Source organism: Salmo trutta, chromosome 17, assembly GCF_901001165.1.
Source record: "Salmo trutta chromosome 17, fSalTru1.1, whole genome shotgun sequence".
Lineage (NCBI taxonomy): Eukaryota > Metazoa > Chordata > Actinopteri > Salmoniformes > Salmonidae > Salmo > Salmo trutta.
The window spans coordinates 5600843-5614169 of record NC_042973.1 but is presented as its reverse complement, the minus strand read 5'-3'; the positions used below and the strand labels follow the sequence as shown (position 1 = coordinate 5614169).

General features: G+C 44.0%; 1 protein-coding gene across 2 annotated transcripts in view; it reads right to left on the bottom strand.

Moving 5' to 3' along the window:
* Positions 1 to 773: 773 nt before the first annotated feature.
* The window catches only part of armc9 (armadillo repeat containing 9), a 91140-nt gene continuing 78586 nt past the window's right edge, over positions 774 to 13327 (bottom strand). For both annotated transcript variants that reach the window (XM_029695447.1, XM_029695448.1), the window contains 2 exons: positions 12850 to 13055; positions 774 to 982 (listed from right to left, as the gene is read on the bottom strand). In XM_029695447.1, the coding sequence (XP_029551307.1) occupies positions 921 to 982; positions 12850 to 13055 (268 nt within the window). In that variant the 3' untranslated portion in view covers positions 774 to 920. The remainder of the gene's footprint in view (positions 983 to 12849; positions 13056 to 13327) is intronic.

The window sequence follows — 13327 nt, the reverse complement described above, 5'->3', positions numbered from 1 at the left end:
AATGGAGGGGTTTATAAGACACTGATTACATCTTTTTTTTATTGATACAGCCTACTGTAATCACCACAGTGTTAATCATAAATAGATGTCTGTAAAGGAGCCCTACTCCATCACCATAGTGTTAGTCATAAATACTTTAATTTCCTCCTTCCTCAATGGGTCACTCATTTCAAATTCCTAACAGTCAAGTGGAAAAGCAACATGGTGGAAGGAACCCTCTACCAACCCTTTCCCCCATCTTTGATGAGACAAAGCCTTTGGTTAGCAACAGTGCTACTACATCATAGCTGGTAATGTACATGGTACACAGAATTGGAATGAATTAATTTTGTCCAGTAGCTGGTTATGTAATGTCCAATGTGTTTAAGGTGACATTGGAGAGCAAGTACTTTGGTGTTTATTCTCCAGGAGAGAGAGTTAAAAGAGAGAGATAGGTAAAGAGAAGAAAGCCTTGGCCAGCTGGTTAGGTAGGTAGGGCGCATCGGGCGGCTTGCGAGCTTATTTGTTTTTGTGCTTATTTGAGATCCGTGTTGTGTTACCAACGTGTTCTATACCGAGGTTGAAAGGGACCCCTCCCTGAGCTACAATCCTGCACATTGTTTCCTATGCCTTCGCTCTCCCTCCCCCTCTTTCTCCACCTCCTTCTTCTTTCTCCCTCTCCCTCTCCCTCCACCTCTCCCGCCTTCTCCACCCCTCTCCCTCCACTCCCTCCTTCTCACCCCGCCTCCTTCTCACCCATCCTCCTTCTCTACCCCCTTCCTCCACCTCTCCCTCCTTCTGCCCCCTCTCTCCCTCCCTCCATCTCTCCACCGACCTCTAGCCTCTCTAATGCCCTGACCCTGATCACAACCTGCGGATGGAGTTACAGGAAGCTGGATGATTACAACCTGCGGATGGAGTTACAGGAAGCGGGATGCTCCTCAGGAGATATGGCGGCCCCGTGGTGAAAGGTCCTTTTCACTTCCTGTGTACGACTGGCTGCCTGGAGAGCAGAGAGGGGAGGGGGGTGTGGCAAGAGGGAAGAAGTGAGGGGTTAGGTGGCTATACTAGGAGCATTATCATAGCCAACATTATTGTTAGAACTTATGTGTGATTGGGTTAAGACTTTTGCATCCTTCCAAATTTTAAGTAGATATTGTGAATCAATATTGAATTTTAAAAGCCTGTTATATTAAATGAAATACTTTTTAATAAAGATCAGATGGAGAATTCAATAAATCAGATTTTTTTTTAATATGAATAAAGACTTGCTAAATTGCCAAAATTCATCATTTTTCTATATCCCTCCGTGACATCTAGGAAGATATTAACTCACTTAAACCCAGCATTTCACCATCATTGTAAAGCCCTAGTTATTGTGTTGCTTTGACAGTCATTTATGAAGATGATTTATTTAATGTGATTAAGTGATTCATTTACATCTATCCCTCATTGGTCAACACTGTTACATGAACTGTTGTTTTAATATGGTGAAACTGTTCCTTTTTAAATATATAGTCAACTAATAGTCAAATCATAGTGTAAAAGTAGGTGAGCTGGTTGTACTCTTTATGGTCGAGCATAACACGTCAACTGCTAAATGTATGATATGTTAGCTAGGTGGCTAACACTAACATTAGCTAGGCTAGGTGTTAGGGGTTAAGGTTAGGAGTTAGATTAAAGGATTAAGGTTAGGGGAAGAGTTTGCTAACATGTTAAGTAGTTGCAAAGTTGCTAATTAGCTAAAATTGTCCGTGATGAGATTTGAACACGCAACCTTTGAACCGGTACCCTGTACCGTTACCCCGTACCATTACCCCCTGTATATCACCCTATAGAGTCATGTTAAACTACAGTGTAGAAGGTCCACCACCCTATAGAGAATTATAACAATGACTTCCAAATGTATTAAAGACAGTGAAGGAGAGACAGAGAGAGAGAGAGAGAGAGATAGATAGATAGAGATAGACCCAGAGAGAGAGAGAGAGACCCAGAGAGAGAAAGAGAGACCCAGAGAGAGAAAGAGAGACCCAGAGAGAGAGATAGACCCAGAGAGAGAGAGAGAGATAGACCCAGAGAGAGAGAGAGAGAGATAGACCCAGAGAGAGAGAGAGATAGACCCAGAGAGAGAGAGAGATAGACCCAGAGAGAGAGAGAGACCCAGAGAGAGAGAGAGATAGACCCAGAGAGAGAGAGAGACCCAGAGAGAGAGAGAGAGATAGACCCAGAGAGAGAGAGAGATAGACCCAGAGAGAGAGAGAGAGAGACCCAGAGAAAGAGAGAGAAAATACCCAATATGTTATCTAGGGACTAAGAGATCACACTGCAAACAACCAACAGTCCATCAATCTTATCTCTATGTTTAATTAAGACGTGTCATCATAGCTTTATCAGGAAGCACGCAATAAAGCTAACACAGTATCTAAAACGTTGCCCAATCATTTGAGAAGACAGCGTGAGATCTACTTGGCAGCCATTACGTCAAAACGGCTTATTTAAAAGTCTGATAAAAGCTCTCCCAACATTAGCCATTGTGCTAGCAATAAGAGCAGCGTGTGGTTTGAAGGCGTGAGCCAATATTGCTGTCATGTTTTGTTAGTTTTGAAATGGCTTTGCTTTTGACAGATGAGGCATGACACAATGGCTTGTGTAATAATACGACACACACCACAGGCACACATAGGCCTGCCTGTCTGCCTGCCCTTTGAGTTATTCTGTCCACAACACTGAGTTAAAAGAGCTGTTCTGTCCAGAACACTTTGAGATTAAAGAGCCATTCTGTCCATAACACTGAGTTAAAAGATAAATTCTGTCCAGAACATTTTGAGCTAAGAGGCATTCTGTCCAGAACACTTTGAGCTTAAAGAGCCATTCTGTCCATAACACTGAGTTAAAAGAGCCATTCTGTCCAGAACACTTTGAGCTAAGAGGCATTCTGTCCAAAATACTTTGAGCTTAAAGAGCCATTCTGTCCAAAACACTGAGTTAAAAGAGATATTCTGTCAAGAACACTTTGAGCTTAAAACCTCTTGACGGTCTCGTCCCGTAAGCGGGACGGACATCCAGCGAAAAACTCCTATCGACATTAGCATAACGAAATGTAATATATATATTTTTTATCGTTTTATAGATACACCTCTCCTGAATCGAACCACGTTGTCCGATTTCAAAAAGGCTTTACAGCAAAAGCAAAACATTACATTATGTTAGAGGAGTATATCGTAAAAGTAGTCACATAGCCATTTTCCGACCAACCACATGCATCACAAATAACCAAAAAACAGCTAAATGCAGCACTAACCTTTTACAAACTTCATCAGATGACACTCCTAGGACATCATGTTACACAATACATGCATTCTTTTGTTCGATAAAGTTCATATTTATATATAAAAACAGCATTTTACATCGGCGCGTAACGTTGACTAACTATTTTCCCTCAAATGCATCCGGTGAAATCAAATCAAATTCAAATCAAATTTATTTATATAGCCCTTCGTATATCAGCTGAAATCTCAAAGTGCTGTACAGAAACCCAGCCTAAAACCCCAAACAGCAAGCATGCATGTGAAAGAAGCACGGTGGCTAGGAAAAACTCCCTAGGAAAAACTCCCTAGGAAGGCCAAAAACCTAGGAAGAAACCTAGAGAGGAACCAGGCTATGAGGGGTGGCCAGTCCTCTTCTGGCTGTGCCGGGTGGATATTATAACAGAACATGGTCAAGATGTTCAAATGTTCATAAATGACCAGCATGGTCAAATAATAATAATCATTGTAGTTGTCGAGGGTGCAACGAGCACGTCCGGTGAACAGGTCAGGGTTCCGTAGCCGCAGGCAGAACAGTTGAAACTGGAGCAGCAGCATGGCCAGGTGGACTGGGGACAGCAAGGAGTCATCATGCCAGGTAGTCCCGAGGCATGGTCCTAGGGCTCAGGTCCTCCGAGAGAAAGAAATAAAGAGAGAAAGAGAGAATTAGAGAGAGCATATTTAAATTCACACAGGACACCGGATAAGACAAGAGAATACTCCAGATGAAACAGACTGACCCTAGCCCCCCGGCACATAAACTACTGCAGCATAAATACTGAAGGCTAAGACAGGAGGGATCAGAAGACACCGTGGCCCCATCTGATGATACCCCCGGACAGGGCCAAACAGGCAGGATATAACCCCACCCACTTTGCCAAAGCACAGCCCCCACACCACTAGAGGGATGTCTACAACCACCAACTTACTGTCCGAAGACAAGGCCGAGTATAGCCCACAAAATCTCCGCCATGGCACAACCCAAAGGGGGGGGGGGGCGCCAACCCAGACAGGAAGACCACGTCAGTGACTCAACCCACTCAAGTGACGCACCCCTACCATGGACGGCATGGAAGAACACCAGTAAGTCAGTTACTCAGCCCCTGTAATAGGGTTAGAGGCAGAGAATCCCAGTGGAAAGAGGGGAACCGGCAAGGCAGAGACAGCAAGGGCGGTTCGTTGCTCCAGCCTTTCCGTTCACCTTCACACTCCTGGGCCAGACTACACTTAATCATAGGACCTACTGAAGAGATAAGTCTTCAGTAAAGACTTAAAGGTTGAGACTGAGTCTGCGTCTCTCACATGGGTAGGCAGACTATTCCATAAAAATGGAGCTCTATAGGAGAAAGCCCTACCTCCAGCCGTTTGCTTAGAAATTCTAGGGACAATTAGGAGGCCTGCGACTTGTGACCGTAGCGTACGTATAGGTATGTACGGCAGGACCAAATCGGAAAGATAGGTAGGAGCAAGCCCATGTAATGCTTTGTAGGTTAGCAGTAAAACCTTGAAATCAGCCCTTGCCTTAACAGGAAGCCAGTGTAGGGAGGCTAGCACTGGAGTAATATTATCAAATGTTTTGGTTCTAGTCAGGATTCTAGCAGCCGTATTTAGCACTAACTGAAGTTTGTTTAGTGCTTTATCCGGGTAGCCGGAAAGTAGAGCATTGCAGTAGTCCAGCCTAGAAGTAACAAAAGCATGGATTAATTTTTCTGCGTCATTTTTGGACAGAAAGTTTCTGATTTTTGCAATGTTACGTAGATGGAAAAAAAGCTGTCCTTGAAACAGTCTTGATATGTTCTTCAAAAGAGAGATCAGGGTCCAGAGTAACACCGAGGTCCTTCACAGTTTTATTTGAGACGACTGTACAACCATCCAGATTAATTGTCAGATTGAACAGAAGATCTCTTTGTTTCTTGGGACCTAGAACAAGCATCTCTGTTTTGTCCGAGTTTAAAAGTAGAAAGTTTGCAGCCATCCACTTCCTTATGTCTGAAACACAGGCTTCTAGCGAGGGCAATTTTGGAGCTTCACCATGTTTCATTGAAATGTACAGCTGTGTGTCATCCGCATAGCAGTGAAATTTAACATTATGTTTTCGAATGACATCCCCAAGAGGTAAAATATATAGTGAAAACAATAGTGGTCCTAAAACGGAACCTTGAGGAACACCGAAATTTACAATTGATTTGTCAGAGGACAAACCATTCACAGAGACAAACTGATATCCTTCCGACAGATAAGATCTAAACCAGGCCAGAACTTGTCCATGTAGACCAATTTGGGTTTCCAATCTCTCCAAGAGAATGTGGTGATCGATGGTATCAAAAGCGGCACTAAGATCTAGGAGCACGAGGACAGATGCAGAGCCTCGGTCTGACGTCATTAAAAGGTCATTTACCACCTTCACAAGTGAAGTCTCAGTGCTATGATGGGGTCTAAAACCAGACTGAAGCGTTTCGTATACATTGTTTGTCTTCAGGAAGGCAGTGAGTTGCTGTGCAACAGCTTTTTCTAAAATTTTTGAGAGGAATGGAAGATTCGATATAGGCCGATAGTTTTTTATAATTTCTGGGTCAAGATTCGGCTTTTTCAAGAGAGGCTTTATTACTGCCACTTTTAGTGAGCTTGGTACACATCCGGTGGATAGAGAGCCGTTTATTATGTTCAACATAGGAGGGCCAAGCACAGGAAGCAGCTCTTTCAGTAGTTTAGTTGGAATAGGGTCCAGTATGCAGCTTGAGGGTTTGGAGGCCATGATTATTTTCATCATTGTGTCAAGAGATATAGTACTAAAACACTTTAGTATCTCCCTTGAGCCAAGGTCCTGGCAGAGTTGTGCAGACTGAAGACAATGGAGCTTTGGAGGAATACCCAGATTTAAAGAGGAGTCCGTAATTTGCTTTCTAATGATCATGATCTTTTCCTCAAAGAAGTTCATAAATGTATTACTGCTGAAGTGAAAGCCATCCTCCATTTGCGAATGCTGCTTTTTAGTTAGCTTTGCGACAGTATCAAAAAGAAATTTTGGATTGTTCTTATTTTCCTCAATTAAGTTGGAAAAATAGGATGATCGAGCAACAGTGAGGGCTCTTCGATACTGCACGGTACTGTCTTTCCAAGCTAGTCGGAAGACTTCCAGTTTGGTGTGGCGCCATTTCCGTTCCAATTTTCTGGAAGCTTGCTTCAGAGCTCGTGTATTTTCTGTATACCAGGGAGCTAGTTTCTTATGACAGATGTTTTTAATTTTTAGGGGTGCAACTGCATCTAGGGTATTGCGCAGGGTTAAATTGAGTTCCTCGGTTAGGTGGTTAACTGATTCTTGTCCTCTGACGTCCTTGGGTAGGCAGAGGGAGTCTGGAAGGGCATAGAGGAATCTTTGGGTTGTCTGAGAATTTATAGCACGACTTTTAATGCTCCTTGGTTGGGGTCTGAGCAGATTATTTGTTGCAATTGTAAACGCAATAAAATGGTGGTCCGATAATCCAGGATTATGAGGAAAAACATTAAGATCCACAACATTTATTCCATGGGACAAAACTAGGTCCAGAGTATGACTGTGGCAGTGAGTAGGTCCAGAGACATGTTGGACAAAACCCACTGAGTCGATGATGGCTCCGAAAGCCTTTTGGAGTGGGTCTGTGGACTTTTCCATGTGAATGTTAAAGTCACCAAAAATTAGAATATTATCTGCTATGACTACAAGATCCGATAGGAATTCAGGGAACTCAGTGAGGAACACTGCATATGGCCCAGGAGGCCTGTAAACAGTAGCTATAAAAAGTGAGTGAGTAGGCTGCATAGATTTCATGACTAGAAGCTCAAAAGACAAAAAAATGTCATTGTTTTTTTTTTTGTAAATTGAAATTTGCTATCGTAGATGTTAGCAACACCTCCGCCTTTGCCGGATGTACGGGGGGTATGGTCACTAGTGTAACCAGGGGGTGAGGCCTCATTTAACACAGTAAATTCATCAGGCTTAAGCCATGTTTCAGTCAGGCCAATCACATCAAGATTATGATCAGTGATTAGTTCATTGACTATAACTGCCTTGGAAGTGAGGGATCTAACATTAAGTAACCCAATTTTGAGATGTGAAGTATCACAATCTCTTTCAATAATGGCAGGAATGGAGGAGGTCTTTATACTAGTGAGATTACTAAAGCGAACACCGCCATTTTTAATTTTGCCCAACCTAGATCGAGGCACAGACACGGTCTCAATGGGGAAAGCTGAGCTGACTACGCTGACTGTGCTAATGGCAGACTCCACTAAGCTGGCAGGCTGGCTAACAGCCTGCTGCCTGGCCTGCACCCTATTTCATTGTGGAGCTAGAGGAGTTAGAGCCCTGTCTATGTTCGTAGATGAGAGCACCCCTCCAGCTAGGATGGAGTCCATCACTCCTCAACAGGCCAGGCTTGGTCCTGTTTGTGGGTGAGTCCCAGAAAGAGGGCCAGTTATCTACAAATTCTATCTTTTGGGAGGGGCAGAACACAGTTTTCATCCAGCGATTGAGTTGTGAGACTCTGCTGTAGAGCTCATCACTCCCCCTAACTGGGAGGGGGCCAGAGACAATTACTCGATGCCGACACATCTTTCTAGCTGATTTACACGCTGAAGCTATGTTGCGCTTGGTGACCTCTGACTGTTTCATCCTAACATCGTTGGTGCCGACGCGGATAACAATATCTCTATACTCTCTACACTCGCCAGTTTTAGCTTTAGCCAGCACCGTCTTTAGATTAGCCTTAACGTCGGTAGCCCTGCCCCCTGGTAAACAGTGTATGATCGCTGGATGATTCGTTTTAAGTCTAATACTGCGGGTAATGGAGTCGCCAATGACTAGGGTTTTCAATTTGTCAGAGCTAATGGTGGGAGCCGTCGGCGTCTCAGACCCCACAGCGGGAGGAGTAGAGACCAGAGAAGTCTCGGCCTCCGACTCCGACTCACTTAATGGGGAGAACCGGTTGAAAGTTTCTGTCGGCTGAATAAGCGACACCGGTTGAGCATTCCTACAGCGTTTCCCTCCAGAAGCCATGAGAAAGTTGTCCGGCTGCGGGGACCGTGCGAGGGGGTTTATACTAACGTTATTATCTGTACTTGCTGGTGGCACAGACGCTGTTTCATCCTTTCCTACACTGAAATTACCCTTGCCTAGCGATTGCGTCTGAAGCTGGGCTTGCAGCACAGCTATCCTTGCCGTAAGGCGATCGTTCTCCTGTATATTATAAGTACAACGACTGCAATTAGAAGGCATCATGTTAATGTTACTTAGCTTCGGCTGTTTGAAGTCCTGACGAACCATGTCCAGATAAAACCTCCGGGGTAAGAAAGTTGAATGAAAAAAGTTAAGTGAGGGTAAAAAGTAAAAATATACGGTAATGAAAAAGTAAAAAGTAAAAACCGTTAGGTAGCGAAAGTAAGATCGGCAACAAAAACGCACAGCAGCGTAAACAAGTCTGCAAGTTGTGACCGGAAACAGGAAACCAAACAAACAGGAAACCAATCCCGCAGCAACTGTCACAAGCACTAATCATCTGAAACAGTGCTACAATTTACTAAATTACTATTCGAAAACATTTTTAAAATGTAATATTGTCATTCTAAGATTTATAGATGAATATCTCTTGAAAGCACCTGTAATGCCAGATTTAAAAAGAACTTTACTGGGTAATCACACTTTGCGATAAAAGGGGATGCGATACTCAGAAAATTACCTAGTAATACAGGTCAGCGCCATCTTGGAACAATCGCATATCACATCTAGTCTTGTATACTATTGTCAATTATCCCTTACCTTTGGTTGTCTTCATCAGAAAGCACTTCCAGGAATAGTCTGGGTAGCAGACCTGTTTGTGCTATCATTCCACTTCTTGTATACCCAGGTTAACAGTAGCCCGTGATTAGGGTTGATCACAACAAAACCAAAGAGGACCAATTAAAAGCTTGGCCTACAACAGCCAGCAACGAATGAGAGGCAACAAAGATGCCCGTAGTGAATGACACCAGAACGTCCTGGTACAAATCATTCAACATCCCCCAGTGGGTTATGGGTACCAAGGAGGTGCTCTTGTCAAACACACGTTAGTTAACAACTTGGCATGTACACTGAGCAAAAATATAAACGCAACATGCAACAATTTCAAAGATTTTACTGAGTTACAGTTTATATAAAGGAAATCAGTCAATTGAAAAAAATTCATTAGGCCCTAATCTATGGATTTCATATGACTGGGAATACAGATAGGCATCTGTTGGTCACAGATACCTTAAAAAAAAGGTAGGGGCGTGGATCAGAAAACCAGTTAGTATCTGGTGTGACCACCATTTGCCTGATCAGGCTGTTTATTGTGGCCTGTGGAATGGTGTCCCACTCTTCTTCAAAGGCCGTGTGAAGTTGCGGGATATTGGTGGGAACTGGAACATGCTGTCATACATGTCAATCCAGAGCATCCCAAACATGCTTAATGGGTGACATGTCTAGTGAGTTTGCAGGCCATGGAAGAACTGGGACATATTCAGCTTCTAGGAATTGTGTATAGATCCTTGCAAAATGGGACTGTCCATTATCATGCTGAAACATGAGGTGATGACGGCAGATGAATGGCACATCAATGGGCATTAGAATCTTGTCACGGTATCTCCGTGCGTTCAAATTCGTTGTCCGTAGCTTATGCCTGTTCACAACGTTGACATCAGCAAATCTCTTGCCCACACGACGCCATACACACCGTCTGCCATCTGTCCGGTACAGTTGAAACCGGGATTCATCTGTGAAGTGCACACTTCTCCACCGTGCCAGTGGCCATTGAAGGTGAGCATTGGCCCACTGAAGTCGGTTACAACGCTGAACTGCAGTCAGGTCAAGACCCTGGTGAGGATGACGAGCACACAGATGAGTTTCCCTGAGACAGTCTCTGACAGTTTGTGCAAAAATTCTACGATAGTGCAAACCCACATTTTCATCAGCTGTCTGGGTGGCTGGTTTCAGACGATCCCGCAGGTGAAGAAGCCGGATGTGAAGGTCCTGGACTGGCCTGGTTACACGTGGTCTGCAATTGTGAGGCCGGTTGGGTGTAACATTCAATTCTCTGGCAACAGCTCTGGCAGAAATTCCTGCAGTCAGCATGCCAATTGCACACTCCCTTCATTTGAGAAATCTGTTGCATTGTGTTGGTTGACAAAACTGCACATTTTAGAGTGGCCTTTTATTGTCCCCCAGACAAGGTGCACCTGTGTAATGATCATGCTCATATGATCATGATCATATCAGCTTCTTGATATGCCACACCTGTCAGGTGGATGGATTATCTTGGCAAAGGAGAAATGCTCACTAACAGGGATATAAACAAATTTGTCAAAAACATGAGAGAAATAAGCTTTCCTCATCAATCTACAGGCAACACCCAATAATGACGAAGTGAAAACAGGTTTTTGCAAATCTATAAAAAAGTATTCAGACCCTTAGCTATGAGACTCGAAATTGAGCTCAGGTGCATCCTGTTTCCACTGATCATTCTTGAGATGTTTCTACAACTTTATTGGAGTCCGCCTGTGGTAAATTCAATTGATTGGACATGATTTGGAAAGGCACACACCTGTCTATATAAGGTGCCACAGTTGACAGTACATGTCAGAGCAAAAACCAAGCCATGAGGTCGAAGAAATTGTCCGTAGAGCTCAGAGACAGGATTGTGTCGAGGAACAGATCTGGGGAAGGGTACCAAAATATGTCTGCAGCATTGAAGGTCCCCAAGAACACAGTGGCCTCCATCATTCTAAAATGGAAGAACTTTGGAACCACCAAGACTCTTCCTAGAGCTGGCCGCCTGGACAAACTGAGCAATCGGGGGAGAAAAGCCTTGGTCAGGGAGGTGACCAAGAACCCGATGGTCACTCTGATAGAGCTCCTCTGTGGAGATGGGAGATCCTTCCAGAAGGACAACCATCTCTTCAGCACTCTGCAGGCCTTTATGGTAGAGTGGCCAGATGGAAGCAACTCCTCAGTAAAAGGCACATGACATGCCCGCTTGGAGTTTGCCAAAAGGCACCTAAAGGACTATCAGGACATGAGAAACAATATTCTCTGGTCTGATGAAACCAAGATTGAATTCATTGGTCTGAATGCCAAACATCAACGTCTGGAGGAATCCTGGCCTCATCCCTACAGTGAAGCATGATGGTGGCAGCATCATGCTGTGGGGATGTTTTTCAGTGGCAGAGACTGGAAGACTAGTCAGGATAGAGGGAAAGATGAACGGAGCAAAGTACAGAGAGATCCTTGATGAAAACCTGCTCCAGAGGGCACAGGACCTCAGACTGGGGCAAAGGTTCACCTTTCAACAGGACAACGACCCAAAGCACACACCCAAGACAACGCAGGAGTGGCTTCGGGAATGTCCTTGAGTGGCCCAGCCAGAGCCCGGACTTGAATTCGATCAAACATCTCTGGATTTTTCCATCTCTGATGGAAAAAAAACAATTTAATTCATTTTAGGATAAGGCTGTAACATAACAAAATGTGACCAACCGGCTCGATTTGGGCAAATGTAGCAAAACTTGATGTAGCAAAACTAGAAAATTGTATATCATACAATATAGTTGTGGAACAATGGGAAGGTAATTCTCCACCCGGCACAGCCAGAAGAGGACTGGCCACCTCTCATAGCCTGGTTCCTCTCTAGGTTTCTTCCTAGGTTCTGGCCTTTCTATGGAGTTTTTCCTAGCCACCGTGCTTCTATACCTGCATCGCTTGCTGTTTGGGGTTTTAGGTTGGGTTTCTGTACAGCACTTTGAGATATCAGCTGATGTGAAAAGGGCTTCATAAATATATTTGATTGATTCTACTTTGAAAGTTGATCAACTTCAAATATCGATTTTGGGTGTGTTCGGAAATGTTATCTGGAGTGCCAGAGTGTGCTCTGGGCGTTCATAAACTCAGAGCGTTATTCATTTATTTATTTATTTATAATATCATGCTTCTGACCCCATCCTATTTAGAAATATTGTTGTTTAAAAAACATCTTGTTTTTTGTTTAATTCGATTACAAACCAAACTTATTAGAAGGATTCACCATCCACGGATTTATGGTGCAAAACGTCCATGGCTCGCATGCAATGCATGCAATTGTGTATTAATTGTGAAATTAGTATTTTTTATTGACAATGTTTGGCTTTCCCATGGCTCAGAGAGAGAGAGAGAGAGAGAAATGAGAGGGGGAATGTGAGAGAGAGAAATGAGAGGGGGTATGTGAGAGAGAGAGAGAGAGAGAGAGAAATGAGAGGGGGAATGTGAGAGAGAGAGAAATGAGAGGGGGAATGTGAGAGAGAGAGAGAGAGAGAGAGAGAGAGAGAGAAATGAGAGGGGGAATGTGAGAGAGAGAGAGAGAGAGAAAGAAAGAGAGAGAGAGAGAAAGAAAGAGAGAGAGAGAGAGAAAGAAAGAGAGAAAGAGAGAGAGAGAGAAAGAGAGAGAGAGAGAGAGAGAGAGAGAGAGAGAGAGAGAGAGAGAGAGTGTGTGTGTGTTAGAAAGAGAGCTGTGATGTTTAAGACTTCACAGTTCACACTCACTCCTCTGTCTGCCGCCCCCTGGCCCTCCCACGGTGACGGAGGCCCCTGATCCAGGTCGGCTGCTGCTCTGCTGGGGCTCAGACTGGGAGAACTGGGGGGCCAGTGGCGAGACAACGCGACCCCTCCGGGGATCCACGCCTGGTGCGTCACTCTCCGGCGTGCGGGGAATCTTGGGCCGGCTTGTAAACCCGGGGACATTCTCAATGCTGAGGACAGGACCAGGGGGGAAAGGTTAAGGTTAGAAGGTGAGCTATGCAGTCAAGTCATTATCACTGTTGAGGACAGGGGGTAACACTGTATTACTGTATTGTAACACTGTTAACACTGTATTACTATATAATTGTAACACTATTGTAACACTGTAACACTTAACACTGTATTACTATATATCTGAAACACTGTATTACTGTAACACTGTAACACTATTACTGTAACACTGTATTGTAACACTAACACTGTTAACACTGTATTACTATAT